The sequence below is a fragment of the Numida meleagris genome, chromosome 19 (genome assembly GCF_002078875.1).
Source record: "Numida meleagris isolate 19003 breed g44 Domestic line chromosome 19, NumMel1.0, whole genome shotgun sequence".
Taxonomy (NCBI): Eukaryota; Metazoa; Chordata; class Aves; order Galliformes; family Numididae; genus Numida; species Numida meleagris.
In genome coordinates, this window is record NC_034427.1 from 11,165,731 (window position 1) to 11,184,806 (window position 19,076).

At 42.4% G+C, this 19,076-nt stretch overlaps 1 protein-coding gene across 1 annotated transcript; it reads left to right on the plus strand.

Annotated features, from left to right (window-relative positions):
- Positions 123–19,034, plus strand: ANKRD60 (ankyrin repeat domain 60). Its single transcript, XM_021416281.1, has 4 exons — positions 123–1,300; positions 1,449–1,579; positions 3,596–3,761; positions 4,507–19,034. Exons 1-4 carry the CDS (start codon positions 1,120–1,122, stop codon positions 4,779–4,781), a joined length of 753 nt encoding a protein of 250 aa, XP_021271956.1. The 5' UTR covers positions 123–1,119; the 3' UTR covers positions 4,782–19,034.

Genomic DNA, 19,076 nt, shown 5'->3' on the forward strand with positions numbered 1-19,076 from the left:
TTTGTCATTAGTGGGATAAGAATGTATTCCTTATGGTAGGGAGGTGTTCAGTAACCAAAGTACAGTCATCTCTTTAAACCAGAGTGGTGTGGAATTCATCATGATGTGTAATAAAAAATCCATTAGATGTCCAGAGATTTGAAGTAGCTTTCAGCACTTACTCCTCAAAGCGAGCATGCCAGCAGCACTTTCAAACTAAGATTTTGTCACATCTGAAGCTCTAACAAGGTATATTTTAAGTGGAGAAGGCTCGTGTATGTGTTAGGGGGGAGTGGCATTCACATCTTTATATTAAATCCTTCCCTCTCCAGACTTCAGTTTGGAACAACATTCTGGACTTTTTTCAGTGTGATGCTTCTCTCAGACATCCTGCATAAATGAATGATTATGGAGCTTTTAGGCTTTATGGGAGGAATGAGTAATCAACACCTGGATGGTTAGTTTTGCTTCTCATATCAGGAGTCTGGCTGTTCCATCTCTTGCCCTGGAACTTCTGCCAACTGTTGCAAAAGAATACATGACTTCTCCCCTTCTTTTTTTCTCTTCAAGATTAACATGATGCAAAAATGAAGAGAATGAGCAGCCCCTTGCAGCTCCTGGTAAAGCCTTTCTGCACTCTTTGAGTTAGAACAAAAGACACATGTAGTAAAGTGGAAACACAAATGGAACAGCCATGTGCTCTTTTTAGGACACATCAAGCTAAATATCTGTGTTGTGACCTGAACTTGAACAAAGAAAACAAGAACATGAAATATGGGCGGCTTAGATGTTTACCTGAGTAATTACTTCGTTTCTTTGCTCGTCTTCCAAGTAAGTTTGTCATCCTAGTGAAAATCAAAAGATAGTGAAGAACAAAGAAATCCTTGTTACCATCTTGGTGCATACAGGCTGTTACATCACACAAGCAGGCTGTACTTCTGTGATGTCAGTTTATGCTGCTTGGATACTGTAACGTGCTAGCGATGTACAGGGGAGTCTGTCCTTAGTGACATCTGTCCTGATGACAGGGGGTGTTCGGGGAAGGGAGAAATTACTGCTGGTTGCAGGCCCCTGTCCTTATAATGATACCAGCCTTTGTTAAGAGGAAAGCCTCAAACTGTCCCAGTCAGTAACAACTGCATGCCTGGGTCTTCCTTGCCTGTGCAGCCCTTTAGCATCCAGCTCAGGCTAGCTGAAACTAATGAGATATTTTCACTACCTCAATGCCACAATGACTTGACTCTGAAGAAGCTTAAGTCTGATTTAGAATTATTGACTGGGATCCCCTTCCATTTCCAGCGGCTTCACTACCTGGATGAAAGTGAGAACCTGTAACCTCTGTGGTTCTTGAAGGTTATTCGTAGCGTCTCTTTATCTGCTTGTTCACTCACTATCTATTTACTGTAGTTTACGTTTGTCATAATCTCTGACGGTGCATTGACTTGCTTTTATTTTATAACTCCCTTCAGTAGATCTGGCAGACGATTCTACGTTTATGGACAATGATATTGTCCCTGGTGGAACGATTACAATGCGCATCTGGAGGCAGGATGGCTGGGGGCATCTCGTGGCAGCTGCTGCAAAAGGAGACACTGTGAAGGTTGATTCCATTGCTTCTGTGAATGGGTGGGGTGCTGTCTGTAGAAAAACGCTGGGAGTGTGTTGCTGAAGGTCTTAAGTGCTTTTATAAAGTAAGAGTTCATAGAGAAAAGAGCGGGGAAGTCCTTAGTGGAAGAGACAAATGTTAAGTAGGTTAGTGGTATTTCCTTCAACAGTTAACAGTGAAAACTGTAATTTGGAGGGGGCTGGCAATCCAAAAACAAGAAGGGATGTCAACCCTTAATGCAGGCTGTTCAGAAATAAGGCTTTTTGCTGTTATTAGCAGACTGAATATACAGCTGGAACCCAGTTTTCTTTCTCTGTCTTGGGACTTCTTGTAGGACTGATGTGAGTATACTTTTGGTTTACTTTTCTGGTTCCTGCTACCGGAAAAAATGTTGGGATTTTTGTTAAGCTGCTTGCTATTTTTAGTCTTCTGATGTGTTCTGTACAAAAGACATTTAAGATAAGAGAGCTGATGCATAGTATGCAATAAAGGCCTTTTTCTTAAATACCTTAATCATTAAAAGGCTTTGAATTATTTCTTTTTAGGCATTCAAGAGGGGCTGAGTGACTTATTCGTATTGTGGAATTGAGGCAGAAACTCTTTTTTAGTCCATCCTCCTCTGGCAATACTGACCATGGAGGAAGAGTGGGAATTGATGCTCTTTCAAAGCATGTAGCAGATTCAAAATCGAGGATCAGCAAGCATTCTGCATCCCTTCCGCTTTGCCTGCTGAAAGCTCGCCAATCATCTTCAGTTTGCAACGCTGTCAAGCCTGATTAGTAAGACAGCTTTTTTTTGTGGAACAAGTAGTTTCCATGGCTCTCTGATAGAGGACATGCTGCTTTCTTGATTTAGGACTGAAGTGTTGTCTCAGCAGAAACGTGAGGTATTCTGATTTGTACCGTAAACCTTTAGGCCCGAACAGATGTGATTGTGAAATATCCTTTGGTGTCTTTCATAAAGAACCATTATCGCTGTTGTCCTGGCCAAATTCCAACTTGGCTAATTATATTCCGTTCCTCTGTATTTCCCCAACCATTTCCAGTTGATACTGCGGGATTCTTCGCTTGCTGTCGTTAACTGTTGTGTAGTGTTGCAGTTCATTGGTAAGCAGCTGTTCTGCATCATGCCATAAATGGTTTCCATTTTGCCATTGGGCGAAGTTTTTTTTCTCCATGTTTTCTTCTCTCTCAGCATAAAGTAGGAGGCAAAAAGATGCGCCAAAGGCAGTGGTCTCCTTTGAAGGGAGAGATGTATTGACATAAGAGCCCCACAAGAAGATTGAGACTTCTGACTTTCAATTATATTTAACAAAAAAAAATCCTCAAAGAAATAACTGTGCAGCTGCTCTGCTGATGTGCTTCCTGTTACTAGGTGAGAAGGCCATGGTGCATTGTTGAAGATTTAATCCAACTTGGAAATCCCATCTCAAGAAAAACAGCAGTATGAGGCACCTGAAAGTTGTTCCTAGGAGGCCTTTCGGCAACACTTGAGAACACTTGAGATGTAGTTGGCTTTATTGTCAAAAAAAACCCATAAACCACCTTCTGGGAAAGAAAGTGATACAGGACTGTATCCTGAAGCAGCTTATGTTTATGAGTTGCCTACAAGAATTAAGGCCCAGAGTCTTCATTAGATCCTAAGAACTTGCGCTTACATGGCAAGTGTCTCCTGCCTTTGTTGTCCTTCCACAGAAAACTTGGAACCTGGTCAGTCTCCAGTGAACTTGAGAGGGACAGAAATATTTCTTCAAGATTTTGTAGGTCTTAGTAACTACATACATAAAGAAAACCCCACTTAATGTTCCCTCTCAGGGATGGCAATGAATAAAAGTTGTTAGGTAGTGGCAAATCAAGATAGGGCAGAGCAATATAGAACAAGCATGTGCTATTTAGCTTATTTTAGAATGATTTATGCAGTGTGCTCTCCACTCAGGTAGGAGACTTGATATTTTCAAAGAATAAGGCCATCCTTATGAAAGAGACTAAAAGGTTTCTGTTTATTCTGCAGCTGGCCCAGCTGGGAGTTACAGAAGATTATGCTGGCTCCTCTCCATATGCAAAGATTCTGGGACCAGAGCAGAAAAAGGAGTGGGTAGCGCACCGTGCTTTTGTGGCTCTGTTTGTTGCCAGCCACAGAGGCCATGTTAACGCTGTCAACTTTCTCCTGAGTCATGGTAATATTATTAGATAGAATTATTCTGCTCTGGCTGTACCTGTATGGCATACCACCTTCCTGCTTGCCAAGTTACAGAACTTTACCTGAATTATCTTGCACCTTTTGTATTTGAGGTGGAGAATGCATTCAGCCCATCAGCTCTGGTGTAGACTTGAAAGCAAGGAAAACCGCTCTTACTATGTGTAACAAGTTTGATCTTAAAGTAGGTAAATTCAGAATGGAAAACAGGAATTAGAATTTTTTACATGCTTTTAAGCCTCAGTTATTTCTTGCTATTTTCTTGTTATCTAAAAACGCTTGGTTTTTATCGATCTTGTGCAGTGCTTTAGCAATCACTGCAATACAAGCAGAGTTGCGAGTTCTGCTTCCGTGGCTCCGACATCTGGGCTCTTTGCCTTTCCTGAGAAATATATGTTTGAAAAAAGGACAGCCTTTTAGATCAGCTCAGGTCACTTGTCTTGAAGAAAGGAACACAGAGCTGCTAATTGCTTTCTGTAATTGAATTTGAGTGCTATGGAAGAAATCCCACCTTGTCCAGCAGTGCTCCTTTCAGCCCAGGTTCAGCCTTGGCCCTGTTAAGTCTCATTGAAGGATGGTGCTGGTTTCTCCCAGTGAGAACTCCCAGTGCAGGAGTAATGGCAGTGCTCAGTTGGAATGTGCCTTTTTGTGAGCTCTGGCCCACGGGTGCCACTGCCCCTTTCTGTGAGTCCTGTCACACTCGGGCTGTGTGTGTTTCTTTGCAGGTGCGGATGTGCACTCCAAAACTCCACTGGGAAGGACCGCGCTGCACGTAGCTGCTGCCATGGGCCGCTGTGAGTGCATCGAGCTGCTCCTGAGCTGTGGGGCACGAGTTCTTGACCCAGATTGCGAGGAGCAAACCGCGGTGAAGCTGGCCCAGCGCTGGGGCCAGAAGCAGAGTGAGCGTGCCCTGATGCGTGCCCTATGGCAGCAGCCGGCCAGTGCCAGGCCTCAGCAGCAGGATGGAGCTGTGCAGCAGGCCCATGGCCAGCCGGCCTGAAATACACGGGCTGACCTGGTTCTGGCAGATCTCTGAAGACTGTTAGTAACTTTCCCAGTGACGCACGCTTTAAATAGAGGTCACTCAGTACCACTTGTAGGGTTTTGTTATGAAATAACGTCGTATTCCGATGGCGCTGCAGCTAGGGTGACAACTAGCTCGGCCGCGCAGCCTGGGAACATGTGCTTTATTTGTAATTTAAGCTTCTTGGCCGTACTGCTTTAATTTCCTTGAGTTTAAAGTTGCAACCTACAGGGAGAGCCCCTGTTCGCCTGTGGATGTTGAGGTCTGGAGGTCACAGTGGGGCCGGCAGGGGGTGTCCCAGCACCGCGCTCAGCAGCGGGCGGCAGCGCTGCATCCTCCCCCGGCTACGGTGCTCAGTCTGTCTCCAGAGTAAGGTGATAAATATCCCTGACTTCCACATGAATCAAGTACTAAAGCAAGGTTCAGAACGCTAGGCTATAGAAGCCAGTTACTGCGGGAGAGCATATAGCAAACGTTATAGGTGCTGGCATTGATCTGAACAAACATATGCAGAATTCCTGCTGTAACGATGCCTGTATGTACTCTTTTTAAAGAAAGCTCACTCACTGGTTTCCTGTTGGTTATTAGTTCTATGTGATTCAAACATATAGATGTTTGGTAAATGCTTAGGAGAATGACATGATCACATTCTATCAAAGAGATCAATAGACGAGGTATAAAATGGTGTTTTGTGTCTTGCTGAGCAGTTGGATATTGCAAGCAGGATTATACAGAGAAATTTTTAGAAATCCTTTATTCTTTCTTATTGTCTGTCTAGACTGTCTGATGTGTGCTTAGGCTTCTAGAAAGGAGGAGAGGATTTGTAGTTGCTTTTAGCCATTATGCAGCATAACTCGGGAGAACAGGGAGAATGTCATACCCAGAGAACTGGGTGACCTCAGGACGAGGATGCCAGAAATGGTAGTAAATTACTTAGTATACAGTCGCGTAGGGAAGATAGCAAGTATTGTTTGCTGGTAGCTGGAAACTCACCCTCTGGGAAGAAGAGAGCAGAAATCACCAGTGCATTGTGGCTGGGAAATGAGTATACACTGATCCAAAATTGTTGTGGGGCAAATTAGAAGAGAATTAACATCTGGACAAGGCCAGCACTTAAACAGCATGTGCTGTTCTTAGTCAAGAAAGAAGAACTTGAGCTAAAGAGAGACCCTCAGATTAACCAGAGGAAAAGAGAGAGTTTGTCCTCAGGAGAGGACCAGGAATATGAGGCATTTTGTGTTATGGTTGTTACTTTCTCTTCTCTGCTGCAGTACAGGGAAAGGATCAGTCTGCAGAAGACTTTAGTGAAGACTCGTTAATGAGCTTTGGGATTCTCAGATAAAGGAACAGGCTGATTATTATGAAGAAGAAAAGATACTAAAATGATTTGGATTTAATTTGACCCAGGGCAGGACGAATGTCACAACTGTCTCCTAATATTAGGAAATCCAAAGCAATCCTTTTGGAAGGACAGCGACTCCCCTGGATGCAAAAAGCAGTAAGTTAAATAAAGATGACAAGCACAGCAATAATTCATCACACTTTCTTACCGTTACAGCTCACCCCTTTCCTTGCTTGGGCAGAGACCCCCAGTGTTGCTCAGAGCCATCACAATGACTGCTGCTCCCTCAGAGCCTTGAGAAAGCCAATGCTCAGCAAGCCTGAAACTGGCTGCTGCTACTTAGAGGTAGTAGTTGTAGCCAGGGACAGCCTTGGATGGCTATGGACTGTCACCTTTGATAATTTCAAACAGTGAAATGTTCCCCAAACATTTCCTCTTCCTCTAGAACCATTTCTAACTTTAACTGAGTTACATCCCAAATGTTTGCTTTGTTCCCATGAGCTCCTCTGAGATAGCTGTTGCAGAAGAGAAGGCCTCATGTTGTGCCAAAGTGATGTACTCTTAGGACATGCCCACTGGTGAATGGATGCATCTATAAAGGAATAGCATTGCAGAGGCTGCGTTGCAGCAGTAGTTTTCAGGCAGTTTGTTGCTTTGTATCCGAAGGCTCTGTGTGAATGATGGTTTTCCCTGTGCAGTGGGTGGATCCCACTCACTTGGCCAAGAGCTGTGCTTTTACTTTGCTTTAGGGAGCAGACAAGCATCTCCCTCTGCTCCCAGTTCATAGCCCTGAAACCTCTCTGGTATTAAAAGTTCCTTTCAGTGAAGACAGAGGGACCATTTTTTTCAAAGTGTGTTACTCACTACTGGAACTTCCATGCTCGTGTGGATATGGGTCCTGTCAGAATCAGGTAACACTGAAGTAGAGTTTGCATGCTGATGTGTAATATTGACACTCCTGGAAGCCCAGTGCCACAGCTGCTCTGGTCTTACTTGTGAAATACAGCCTATAGCAGGCCTCCCTGTGAAACCTGGAGACTGAAACTTGAGAGCAAAGAACCACGACTACTTTGGCATTGTGCAAATAACTTGTTAGCTCAGTGTTTTTTTTTTTAAACAGAGTTTTCTTGTTATACCTGTTCCATATTTATCTGTAGTGCAGAATGCTGTGGCAATCACGACGTTGATTTCTCAAAGTGAATCAAATGAATAGAAATTGTTAAATGCTAGAGTACAATATAGCTTATAAAACCCAACAGACATCAGGAAAGTTGCACTGATTGGACTCTTAGATGCTGTTTTCCTCTTGCTTGGGAAACAGAATTGTAGTCAGCTTGCAATCTCCTCGACATTGTTCATGGAGGAAGCAGACAAAAAATACCAATGAAATAGAAGGGCTGCAATTTAGTTAATTTTATGCTAAACACAATCAGCATTCAAACTGGGAGTTACCAAGTGAAAATGTATTGATAGAGAAGCCAAAATATTCTCTGTGATTAAATGGTGAAATATTAAAACAAGATCTCAGAGACTCCTGAAAGCATGTAACTGTATGGCAGAGGAGATGCAGAGGTGAAGTTTGGCACTACTGAAGTCAAAGGAGGTGACTGAGGTCATGAATTAATCCCCTACACTGGAGGTCATGAATCTATATGGCATGAACCTGTGCAGCACTGGTGTGACAGAAGACCTTGTAACAGTAAAGACAAAGAGGAAAAAAAAAATGTTTTAGAAGAGTCGTTAGAAGAGTGGTTGCTTATTTAAAAAAAAAAAAAAAAGAAGGTTGCTAAGGATCTATCTGTATCAGGACCAATATATGAATGCTTTCTCTGCCATCAGTTTTTAAATTTGCAGTGTTCCTTGCATTGTAACCACCAACTGCGTTCAAAGACAACCAGAATTTGATTGTGAACTCTTCCTGAGGATCATGTTGACCATTAATGTTTAGAAAGGATAGTGGTTCGCAGATGGAAGCCAAAAGCTATACACTTTCTAGCATGCTTCCAACATCTATTACGCTTCCAGCATCCCGTTTAGGTTGGTTTAATGCCTGACCTACACTGCAATTGAGGTTAGTGCTTTGCTTTTCCTTCCAGTTCTCCATATGCTGTTCTGTTTGCAAGATTTGCTTGACGTAACTGTCTGGTATGGTTTGATGGTGTTTTGCTAGGATTCCTGTGTGTTCAGAAGCTAATAAAGGAACTGTCAACTCAAAGGCCTGTCTTAAAATGTGGCCCTACTGGCTTGGGATAAGAAGCACAGAGATTCCTTGTCCAAGCCTCTTCCGTGGAATTCGTGACGCTATTTCAATTCCTTTGGTTTCCAGTAACCAAAAAACCATTGGGGTCAAGCAGAAGTCAAGGTATAAAAATTAATCACCGTGAGCTTCCTTACTTAGAAGCTGGGCCATATGTTAAAGGAATGAGCAGTTCTTACATCTCTTGATGAGTGTTTGTATGCATCATTCAAATGTACATGTGTTTGAATTCCAGCCTGTATTGATTGAATTGGTCTATGATAATAAACAGGATAAATAAATCAGATGAAAGTAAAAGTACTGATGTGCCTGTAGAATGGTGTGGGATTAAATTCAGTGCTGTGACCTTGAGCAGGATGTAATTTCAAAAGTGCCTTAATTATGATGATGACATAAAATAAGGCTGAGGAAGCTGGAAGGGCTGAAGGAATAGGAGGCAGAGGAACAAAACAAACTCATTTGGAATGACTTGGTTTCACTAGGATTACAGCCTGATAAGTGGCTTATGTGGTTTATGGTAAGGAAGTGTAAGGCCGGGGACCATAGGTAGTCAGACTCCAGTTGGAGTGAGAGTAGTGTGCAGTACAGATCAGGGCATGGCAAAAAGGGCACATGAAACATTGGGGGAAATTGTTTCTAAGGTGCATTGCTGTCTTGGTGCTTCTTTTCTGACAGAGATCTGCTATACAGCTGTGCTTGCTGCACAGCTGAGGAACTGCTGGCCCTGCTGAAGGGGCTTCTGTTCAGCATTGCCAGTGCATGAGCTCCCATGTAAATGAGAGATGGGTTTGAAATGATCTTTCTCCTTGAGGATTTCCAAATACAGTTTTACCTTGTTCTGGGTGCAAACTAAAGCAAAGGGGAAGATGGAGGGAATGTGGCTGTGTCAGCACAAATTAGGGTGACAGAGTCAGGTCTTGTCTGCCAGTGTAGAAATGGCCAGGAGTCCCTTAATGCTGGTTTCTCCAGGGAAAAGTCCTCTAAGACCTATGAGATGGGAGCCTGCTAATTGCAGATGAAGAGAGGAGATCCAGCTTTTGATGGAAGAGTGAACTGCAGCTGGGCTGCCTACTTTTTCTTACTTGTGGCTAAATAGCCTTTGAAACTCACTTAAAGGCAGAAACAATAAAAGGAGGAGGGCTCTCTGCATTGAAATCTACTGACGCCCTCCCAGGTTTCTCTGTTAGATAACATATTAACCACTCCTGTTCAAAAGTGCTTTCTCAAAGTTGGCCCATATCTCTAACCACTGTTTTGAAAGAACAGATATTTAAAAATGCAGTCTTTCTATCTTATATTTACTGACCCAACTTCATTTATATCCGGAAAGATTCCCAACAGTTGATATTTTTTTTCTAGCATCTTAACACTGCATCAATAGTACATGGACTTGTCTTTTTCGTTGCTGCTGTATTAGGTGGAAATCCATTATCGTCTAGAAGCCGTGGCTGCATGGGTTGTTTGCAGTGGTTGTAAAGGCAGTGAGGAGCTACAGGGAAAACTGAACTGGGAAGGGCAGAAGCCAAGGCAAGCCATGAAAATTCGCAGTGCTTATGTCAGACCTGAGTCATGAATGTAGAATGGGAAAAGAATACGAAGGAAAAATTCCAAGTGCATCTCTTATTTCCCCCTTTTTTTGAGTCTCTTTGGGTTTCGTGGCTTCTGTTTGACATGCTGTCCAGTTCAGCGTCCCTGCTGGAGATGCTGGAAGCAGGCACGATGCGTTTCGATGTGGATTCAACCCCCATCCAGAAAAGTACCTCTTCCTGTGATGATTTTTACTATTGTAATAACAATGATGAAGGAAAGGTGACTCCTGTGTACTTGTGCCCCATGTTTCTGTTATCCATTGGGTCTCCACAGCACATGGACGGCGTTAGAATCTGCATCCTTGGAGTTCCTTTGTCGGTTTGAGCTGTTGTCACACGCTTAGCTAATACCCTCCAGTAATTTCCTTATTCATATGCACACTTAATGTCCTTAGTCATTAGACTGAAAAATGTTAACCTTGTCATAGTTAGTGACTGGAAGCAGAAAAGTCCATTTAGTTCTCAGGGGAATGAATTCTAATTTTCTGCTTGTCAGAAAGTGACATTTTACATATTTTTCTCTTTTTTTTTTTCCCCCACTGTTTTAGTGCTAAGTTTAAATATGTGTGTGTCATAGGAAGAGACTTTTTGTCTCTGCTGAACACCCCGAAAGGCCTGGCAGGAATCCAGTGCATGAGCCTCTTGACCAGCAGCTTCTGCTCGAGCTCATTTCGAGCGCTGGGGAGAATGGGAAGTGAGAGCGAAAAGTTAAAAAATAAGGGGTTACTGCAGAGGGCATATTAACATTGCATGTCAGAATGCATATTTTTTTCCCCTGGAAAATATGGATGAAAAGCAGCTCATCTGGAATAAAATATCCGATGAAGAAACAAATTATGTTAATCAAGCAGGCTCGTACTAATATTTGTCATTAAGATGTGACACATTCTATTTAATGTCACAGACTGCTGCAACCCTTTGAGAAGCGTGCTGGTTGGAAGGCAGCTTGCCTGCACTCACTGAGTTCACTGTTCTGTGGAAGGGAATAACTTGTGTCTTGAAAAATAGATGGCATTTATGGCAAAGAGAAATAATCCTCCCACAGATTACAGCTGTTCCTTGCATTGTTGTGCTGGTGGTCTTATCAGTGGATATTTTCTGTGTTGTTTTTTCGGTTGTTGGTTTTTCTTTTTGATACATTTCCATAAAGCTGTTCTGAGGAGAACATTGTGTGCTGGGAGCTGGATGTATTTTGAGAAAGAGACACCACTACAAAGAACTTGGAGTCTAAATTGAAAAGATGGATGAAGTGAAAATGAGGGATGGTTATTTTGCTTTTTGCAGATGGGAACTGAAGCAGGAGAGCGTGACTGTTGTGGCCAAAGTCACCCTGGGAGTCCACAGAACTGCATCCTGATCTTTGAAGTCCAATTTCAGTATCTTTACCATGTATTGCCTTTCTGTTCCCTTGCTGCTGCATCTAGATTAAATATGCACATGTGTAGTGAGATAAACATGTTCTACATATGGTTAGCCAAATTCTGACCTTAGGGACATGAAGCAAGCTCTGACTGATACAGTTAGGAGCGCTTTCATGGATGGACTCAACCCAAGGAATACAAAAGAGTGTTGGCATTCAGCTGATGAAACATCCTCTTGTAGGCTTGAGGTGGAACTGTGTTTTAACCAACTGGGGCCTCTCCGTGAGGTCAGGAGAAGGCATGGCAGCCAGTGGGTAACAAGCGGCGAGGCTGATTGTCTGACTCTTGTATTGTCTGCACACCAGATAACGATTAATTATTTGCATGTAAGAAATCAATAAATGGGTACCATAGGTTTTGGAGGAAATAGTGTGTACTTATCTACTTCTTCATATTAAAAAATGGGAAAATGGCCAGCACAGAGCCCTTCTTCAAAACAGCACGAGATTCTGGCTCACTGGATATGATGATCCTTTCTCATATTTGGATGCTTTTGTTATACCACGAGTACTGTCCACATGTGCATTATTCAGCTCTGAAACAACAATGGCAATACTGCCAAATGCACAACTAACAGAATATAAAATGCAGTCTAAATAATTTTAGGATTTATGTGTTTTTAGTCTAATGTGTTTCATGAAATCTCAACATTGTTTGCTGCCGCAGCACCAGTAAGCCCATAGGTGCAGTGCAAAGCAATCTGACTGTAATGCCTGTCCCTATTGACGGTGACTGATTAGCAATGACTCCAGGGGTATGAATGAAAGGAGAATTAAAAGCAGATTTAGGGAGTCTTTTTTCCTTCTTGAGTCTTAAGTGTATAATGCTGCATAAATACGTCAGGGACATCTTAACTGTGATTTGCTGAGTATGAAGAAGATTGTTTCTTCTGAAGTTAAATAGCACTGACCCAAGGTGAAGGAGTTAGTCCTAAGCTCTCTGTTGCTAATAGCTAGCCCATAAAAATGCTTGTTTTCTCGGAGCTGTACCTTAAACAAATAGGAGGACAAACAAATACGGTGAAATATTTTGCTCTGAACCGTGGTGAGAGCTGTTGAAATTGGTCTTTTCCCATTTGCATACAAGTAACTCAAATGATTAATGGCATTGCTTCCAGGAGAGCAAACAGCAGCAGCGCTCCCTGCAAGCCAGCTAGTTGGCACTGCAGTGTGTTACCGCTATCCTGGCACCGTGCCCTGGTCAGAGCCAGCTCCCGGCCATCCCGAGGTGCAGGCTGAAGAAAATGTTACTGTCATGAAGATTCAGGGGCCATCTCCTGGCGTTCCGTGCTGCAGGGAAAGAGCAGGAGGTGTCGGAGCTCTCCGTCCTCCCAGTCCCTGACCCAGCAGCACTACTCTGCACAGACTGTTGTGCCTGTGATGGAAGCACGCAGCCAGCCTGACTGCTCGGGACTTGGGCTTAAGCAAGAAGGGCTGTTCTGTTACCCCTGAGTCACCAGAGAACTGACTACAGCCAGGGAAGAAGTAGGGTGCAGACAGTGCCCGCCCTTCTGTGGGTTTCCTTCCTGCTTTCCTGCCCATGAGCCCTGTGGCACTGGCACTGCTCAATAACTATACCTTTGCTTCTGCTAAGAGACGGTGAACGTGCGAGGTTTGTTCCTTCAGCAAGCCTTATTTGAGATGGAAGCTGCGCTGCACATAATAGGGAGCACAAGAAATGACTGGATTTTATTTAAACAAAGGATTTGACTGTGTGCTGGCAATAAGAGCATAATGGCTGCTTGGTTTTTCCAGACGAGAACTGTGGCTCGCTGGTTTTTGTTTTTTTTTTTTGGGCTCTTGTTTTTGTTTTTGCTCCAGCTTTTAAGGATGAGAATGTTGTGTCTGACGCATGTCAGCGAGCAGAGGAGATTTACTAGCATGGCTGGGTTCGTCTTGCTCCCCTGTGATGAATAAAAGCATTAACCGTCTCTCACTTCAGGAGGAGAAGGGGGGCTGTCTTCAGCCTGCGAGAAGTGAGAAGGCTTTGTCAGGTTTGGGTCAGGCGGAGCACGGGGCTGAGCGCCGCTCAGAGGGCGGACGAGCCGGGTGTCACTCGGCAGCCTGCAGGCAGCGCTCGGAAAGGCAAGAGACAGCAGCGTGCGTGCGGGGCGCGGGGTGAAGGCTGCCATGTCTTGTTTTGGTGCAAGGCTGTTTGCTACAACAAGCATCCCTCTGGAAAGCAGTCTCGGAAAGATGGATTGAATAAAGAGCAGAGAGAGAAATGGCCGTTTCCGTGCTCTCCGTGTTGGAACTATGTATAATGCGTTGTCTGAGCTGTTGCAAGCATTGCTTAACAAGATGCCTGTCTGGTTGTGATCCCAGTCTGGTACATTTGAGGCCTGATCCTGCGGTCAGTTGCACCCAGTGAAGCTGGTGTCAGTGGAGCCCTGTAACCACGTAACTGAAAAGGGCTGGGTAAACTTAGTTTTTGCCTGTGCCAGGTCTCAATTGTGGAGAAATGTATTAAAAACTTGGAGTTTTCTCAGTTTGTTAACAGGAAATGCAGAACTTTTAGATAATTTCTACTGAAATGAATGAAGAAATTCACCGCTCCTGGTGAATTTGAGAGCACTCAGGTATCCTCAAAGTCCTTAGCTTTTTGTTACCTTTGCAAATCAGGGATAATAAACTTAAAAGACGTAAAAGATAGCACAGGTAATTATCCTCAGAGTTACTCTCTAAAAAAGATGCTTTAATGCATTGTACTCATGTACGTAGCATAACGTAACACGTAACCTCTATGATGCACTTATGGAGAGGAGGAAGCACGCTTATTTTAAGCTCAGTTTTTTCAGGTGCTCTCATTTCTCACGAAAGAAATAATGGACTAAGAAGTAACAACCCGGCTTTGTTCTACAATTTCCTGTGCTGATGCTAAACGTGGTGAATTTTTTGTGCTTGTAGAAGGTTGACTAAGGCTGTGTTATGTTACTTTTGAGATTAATGTACTGATTTAAGAATAAATAAAGCATCAAAGGCTGGAAAAATCTTACACTGGGGATCAGCAGTGATGATGCTTTTTGCTAAGCTGCTTTACAGCCTTTGGAAGTGGCAGTGTTCCGGAGAATAGACTGCCTCCTGCGTCCAGTAGGAGCTTTGTGTGTTAGAGCAAATAGAGCTGCATCTCCTTAAAGGAATGGGAATTAAAATTAACCTGTTGTGTTTACTTCTGTGTCTGACCCCATCTGATCCTTCCCTGAACATCTGGTGAGCTGCCTCCCCCAGCACTGTCTGTTGTTACACGGAGGCTGGCTGAAGCCAGCTCATGAGCAGTGGAGGGGAAAAGGCAAGTGCTTCAGATCACCCTTTGTGCAACCTGCAGTTTCTCTGATGCTTTGTGCTAGGTGTGCCGTGGCTTGACGCTGTCTTGGGAGAGTTTTGAACATTTCATGCTCTGTAATGGTGTATAGAACACAGCGCTCAGACTGGTAAGTGTATCTTACTTTAAAGGCGACGGCATGCTAAGAGTTTCAGCTCTGAGATGGAAAGCTGCCCTGTGGTATTGTTCAGGTTATATCCGAGGATTTACTGTTAGAAACCTTTATGAAAATAAATCCACCACTGAGGCGTACAAGAAAGAGTGGTCTTCTAATCTCCTTGTTCTGTATAACTGAGCAAGTGTTGAGATGTGTGTGAGCGGCCTGAAACCCCATGATCAAAAATATCTCCAAGTCATCTGACCAAAACAAGGTCCTTTCCAGAGTTCCGTTTCCCTGGTGCAACATGAATCAGGTGTTAGCAATTTCTCTGTTAGTTCTGGAAAGTTTCTGGTTTTGTTTTGAATGCTGCTTTATGGCTGGTCCTTTCCATGTCCGATAGAGCAGATCAAAGGGATACAGTTTTTTTTTTTTTTACACTGAACCTGATCAGTTTCACAGCACGGCGGTATCATTTTCCAGTACAGTTCAGTTTATTATGCTCTAGTCCTATGACATGGTTTGACAAGCTTTCAACCAGTTAAATTTGATGGGATGTGAAAACCACAGGAGCCAGGAAGGAGGTAATAGTCTGTGAGCAGGCCTTATCTGTCTTGCTGCAATGACACTTAGGGTTTCGCATTTAGAAACCCAGTGCAAAGAGTGACCTGGACTGGGCTTCACATGGGAGTAGAGGTTTTGGTCTGGTTGACAATGACTAGTGTTTGTTGCTTTGGGGCTTTGTAGAATGTGAAAGAAACCACAAACAATCCTTCACTGAAGGAAATGATATGAGTGAATGGGGAGCCTCAGATCTCCAAAAAGGAGGGGGGAAAAACATATAAAAAAAATCCACATCCTCTGTTTTGTAAGGCAAGCGATCTCAGAACGAAATGCAGGCTGACAGCAGGAACTGGGACAGGAACTTCTGTGCAAACTTAGGACTAGCGTGGTTATCCATGAGGATGGCAGGGGAATAGAACCTTGTAGAAATGTACAAGGGCAATCAGAGCTATTCTTTAAGTGGCCGCTCTTTGCAGCAGCAAAATCCATTTTCTGTTCACATTCTGTGCTGGCTTTTCATTTTGCTTCTCTTGGTATGGTGACTGCAATTTGATTAGTGCCGCTTACACAGGATCGCTATTTCACTATCATCTAAGCAAAAATCTTCACTCTCTGATGCAAAATCCATTTTAAATAAGAATCTTTCAAATTCGAGCTCCCTGTAAAATATCTTGTATTAATTAAATTGTAAATAGCAAGAGCCAGTTGGATGCCAGTTCTAACAATACAGGAAGGAACGCGCTGTGAAGGAAAATGCACCAGTTTTTTTGCCTACCAGTGATGTTGATCAAGCAAGCGCTGATGAGAAAAATAATTCTGATTTCATAGTTCTTCAACTTAAATGCAATTGTAACTTAAGTCCCTACAATTATTTCATCACACATCCGCAGTCACGAAGGGTGCGGCTGATTTCTTTTCACGTATTGCTGTTGATTGTGGACAAAATGCACAGATATTTCTGCGTATCGAATTCTGAATGCGTACTCTGTAGTTTCTCTTTAAAAACAGTGTTAGCAAGGAGCTAGTTTGACTGAAAGCAGTCAGGAGACAAGATGGCTTCAGCTCTGTGCAAAATGTTAGCAACGGAGGAACTGCTGCTTCACTTTGCTAACGTGAGCCTCAGGCCAGCAAAAGCTTGATGAATGACTGCGTTAAATGAAGATTACACTGAAGTGTAGAAGACACATAAATATTGTCCTGTTTTCAAATTTCGGTTAAAAACAGTCCATGTAACATTTTATGTATGTTTAGAAACATCTCCTTCCGCTCCAACTTGCATAGGAGCCCAGGCTTAGACATTTGTATAGAATTACATTTCTCCTGAATTCTGCTGTGTTTTTGAAGTGATTTAATTTTGGTATGAAGCCTTGCCCCCGCTGCGTGCACTGAATTTACTAACGCTGTCCCGACCTTGGAAATAGCGTGATATTTTACAGCATGCAGTGACATTTATGTGTGCAACTTGGCTCCAAAAAATAGGTTAATTTCCACAAACGAGATGCCAGGTTTGAAACCTTACAAAACGATTTAATAATCCTGTATCAGCAAGTTGGGCTCACGATTGAGGCAGCTGACTGGGCAGTGCGTTGTCAGCTGCAAATCCAAAACTACTTCACACATTTTTCAGGTATAAAGGGTCAAATTAAATGTGCTGAGAAAAGAAATAGGTTTTTAGTTTTGTGTATCCTTGAATACCAAAATCCTAAATGTGTGGACCAGCAATTAACAGATTTATGCTATAGGAAGTTAAAATTCTAGGCAATAATCTTTACGCATCCCCCAAATTATCAAAGTATTTATGAAGTAAAAGTACATTAAGTGATGGAAAGCGTAGTTAAAAAAAAAAAAAAAAGCAACAACCTTATTGTTCGTACAGAGTTAATATCCAGACATTGGGAATAAAATTCAGAAACGTCCAACGATGGGTGGTGGATAAGGAGCTTATTTGGGTTTTCAGAGTCAAACAGTGACTCATGGATTTGGTTTTCACTTCACACAAACATTTCTGGATCTTTGATGCCAGCTCTGGACCTTTAATGTAACATTTTGAAACAGTGGTTGTGAAGCTCCCCTTTCATTTAGCTGGAATTCATGTAATTTTGTTGCTACCAAATTACATATTAATGTTACAATACCTGTTTATCTAAATCAGACAAGAATAAAAGGATCTATACATGACCTTAAAACAAGCTGAGGAACCATTTTATATATATATGACACACACATATATAATAATAAATATAATATATAATTAAATACAATAAATATTATATATTTATATAAATATAGAAAGCTAGCAATAACAAGAAAGCATTTAATATTTAAAAACAATGTAAAATATAATTAACTTGGTTTTTCACTGAACAGTTTACACGTTATACTTGGTAGCTAAAATGCAACTTAGTTTAAATTTGCAGTGTCTGATTCCAAGTAATTCTTTATTCTGTTTTTTAAGGCTGGAGTTAGTTCTGCTATGTATTCTCATTCTTCAGTAATCTTTCCAAAGGATGTGATTCACTTCTCCATTATTTGTAAAGAATATGGAAAAAGTAAAGCATTGTTATTTTGTGGGCACTTGGAACTGGATGTAAAAAAGTAGGTGGGCTGTTGATCACTGTGAGTCATTTGTTGGGAAGAAGGAAAGAACAAACGCTAGCTGCTGACCTACTGCTACGAAACCAAGGGCTTAGTGCTGACTCAAGTACAAAATGATTGCTGCAGAAAACAATGGGGATCTAGCAGCAGGATTAAAGAGGAAAGCCTTTCCTTTCTAAGTAATAAGGAGTATGAAGGAATTGCCTGTATGAATTTCTTGGAGACTGTTATTTGTTTCAACAATCTTGTATTTGAGATGTTAAATGTTAGTGAACTAGAAGCAGAACCTGCAAACTGCTGCTACACCTAAATGAGGCTCCTCTGAGTTTTCAGGAGTCCTGGCACATCGGCAGGTAGGTAATGAAGAGCGAGGCTGAGCCCTCTAACGCTGAGATAGCTGCACCAATAGCTCCCAGTGCAATCCCTTGCTGTTAACAGGTATGTGTTTAATGTAAAATGTAGTTTGCAACACTGTGTAACACGTGAGAGAACAAATACTACAGATTTCAGAAATAATCTATTGCACGTAAGCAGGCATTCATGTGCTTTGCTGTTAACGCCTTCCTCTTATCTCCATTTGCTTTGCTAACATCATTGCAGGAAGCGTTTAATAGCATCCAAGGGAACAATGTGCCTCTTCTAAACCAAGCATCGTGGATTCCCCATTGCTTACAGGAGGAACCAATTCATAATAGCTTTATCTGAGAGTGCGAGACAGGAGTGACCCAGTGCTCATTCCGATCCTCATTCAGATATTTGATTGATTTTAATGGCAGTATGGAAACGTATTTAATTTTCTCTCTCCACGCTGTATTGTACTGTGCTATGTGGTTGCTATGCCTGGTAAACAGGATACAGGTGAGATTCCACAAGCTGCCAAATCTAAGTGCTGTGTGACAAACCTTCCAACCAGAGAGTGAGTCTTTGATCAACTGAGGAATGCCTGGTAGGTTATTCAAGAAACTACTGCATTGTTTGTGTGTTTGTTTTTATTTCTACACAAATATTTCTGAAAATAGGCTTGCCATAAGAAATGATTTGATAACACATTGTCTTTTTTATATAAAACGTGTTAAATGATGTAT